The sequence below is a fragment of the Elephantulus edwardii genome, unplaced genomic scaffold (assembly GCF_000299155.1).
Source record: "Elephantulus edwardii isolate Elephantulus edwardi_28Jun2011 unplaced genomic scaffold, EleEdw1.0 scaffold00006, whole genome shotgun sequence".
NCBI lineage: Eukaryota > Metazoa > Chordata > Mammalia > Macroscelidea > Macroscelididae > Elephantulus > Elephantulus edwardii.
This window is the reverse complement of record NW_006399756.1, coordinates 9,304,416-9,306,472: the sequence shown is the minus strand read 5'-3', so window position 1 is coordinate 9,306,472 and position 2,057 is coordinate 9,304,416. Positions and strand designations below refer to the sequence as shown.

At 50.7% G+C, this 2,057-nt stretch overlaps 1 protein-coding gene across 1 annotated transcript; it reads left to right on the top strand.

Annotated features, from left to right (window-relative positions):
* Positions 1-522: 522 nt before the first annotated feature.
* Positions 523-1,290, top strand: LOC102854854 (putative uncharacterized protein ZNRD1-AS1 homolog). Its single transcript, XM_006880146.1, has one exon. It carries the CDS (start codon positions 523-525, stop codon positions 1,288-1,290), a length of 768 nt encoding a protein of 255 aa, XP_006880208.1.
* Positions 1,291-2,057: the final 767 nt, after the last annotated feature.

Genomic DNA, 2,057 nt, shown 5'->3' with positions numbered 1-2,057 from the left:
GCACGGATGGGAAAGGGGAAGTTTCTGATGCTCAGAAAGCGGAGGCAGGGAGCTGGCTTTGATCGATGAGGAAGGACCATCTCTGTTATCAGGGTGGGAAGGCCCAGTCTGGGTGCAGATGGGAGATGGTGGTCCTGGCAGTGGGGAGAAGAGGCCTGCACTAAGCCAGCATCTTCTGCGAGAAGGGAACGCTGGGAGGGGAGTGTAGGAGGCCTGAGGAGGAAGACAGGAAACCGGGCAGGAGTCTGCTGGGAGCGCAGGCAGGGCCCGTAGTCCTGGGAGGTGTGTGTACAGGGACGACAGGACATCCAGCTTACAAAGCTCTACTGCTTATCTTTGAACAAGAGTTTAGGTGGAGTTCATTCTTCAGGCACGAGGAAACTGTTAGTGAAAAAGTTTCAGCAGGAAAATGAAACTCTTTCTAAGTTTAAGGCCGAGTCTTTCAACTTCTGGCTTGCCAGGACAGAGTCACATTACTATCAACAACACAGGGCAAGGTGGAGGGAAGAATGGACACTCAACATGGTGCCAAAGAAGGAAATCAAAGCAGAGGAGAGGGAAATCAAAGCAGAGAAGAGAGAAATCAAAGCAGACGAGAGGGAAATCAAAGCAGAGAAGAGAGAAATCAAAGCAGACGAGAGGGAAATCAAAGCAGAGAAGAGAGAAATCAAAGCAGAGAAGAGGGAAATCAAAGTAGAGGAGGACAAAAAGCCGCTCCAAAGAAAGAAGGCCAAAGAAGTGAAACAGTGGGACTACGTGGTCCACGAGCGGGAGCTTGGTCAGATAAAGCAGCACATAAACCGAGCCAAGCGGGCCAGAGGCCTGCCGGACCCCAACTACCGTCTTGCATCCCAGAGAACCACCAAAGACGTGTGTCGCCCCAACATCCCCTCCCCAGAGAAGGAAGAGAAGCATGTAACTGCTGAGAAAATACTGAAAAAACTAAGTGAAAGGAACCGAATGCTGCTGGCAAAAAAGCAGATGAAGGAACATCAAGATCGAATGGCTCGTGGGAGAGAACTTACCCGCCAAAGGAACGAGGAAAAAGCAGCTCAGAAACTCGAGAACCAGCCAGTTCCGCTTTACCAGAAACCCCCAGCGCAGAGAGCCAGGGGGAAGGAGCTGGAGTGGACCACGGCCTACCCGCTCCTCCAGCCGAGTCAGAAGCAGCTCCTACAGGTGTCGGTCCTGATGGAGAAGTCGGAGGAGAAGAGAAGCAGCCCCCACCGGAGGGTGTTCTTGAGCATGCCACCGTTTTTGAGGAGCCAAATAGACAAAATTAAAGTTTAAATTATTTTCGAGATTATTGGATCCCTTTGTGTGCTAGTATTCTTTCCTATGTGCTGTGAAAGTGAAATCCCAGACTCCCTCATTTTCCTTCAAAGTGAGTCAAACTGGCCAAAAAGAGAGGGTAAGCAGAGACACGGGACCCCTGAGTGTTCCAGCAGCTGAGTGATAAACTAGTTAAAGGGATGATGGACAGAACTGGAGGAAAAGTGATGAACGTGGCTCAGATAAAGCAGCAGAAATCACAGGCGGAACCAGCGAGGTCTGACCACAATTCACCTATAAAACTTCAGTTTCAAGCTACCACTTGTCGACTTGACTGGCTAAGTGTTCTCCTAACACTCTTGGGGGGGGGGTTCTGTCTGTCTGTCTGTCCATCTCTCCCCCATTAAGTCAGAACCGACCTGCCCCTTCCAGAGGGTTTCCAAAGCTGTAAGTCACCTTGGAGCAAATGTGCCCAACTTTCTCCCACGGAGCCGCTGGTGGATTCTAATTCGAGCGGCCGTTAGCATATATGCCCACAGATGATAGCACCAGACCTCCCGATTATCCATCAAGCAATCAGTTAACCACTTCAGGATAACTTTCAATGGGACAGGACTGGAGGAAGGAAAAAGATGAACTCCGGGGAGCTCTGGTGGCCTAGTGGCAAGAAGCTGCACTGCAATCCAGAGGCGCATGGTTCGAATCCACTAGATGTTCTGCTGGGGAAGGACGGACAATCTCCTCCTGTACCAGTCAGATCTGATTTGACGGTACACGCACACACA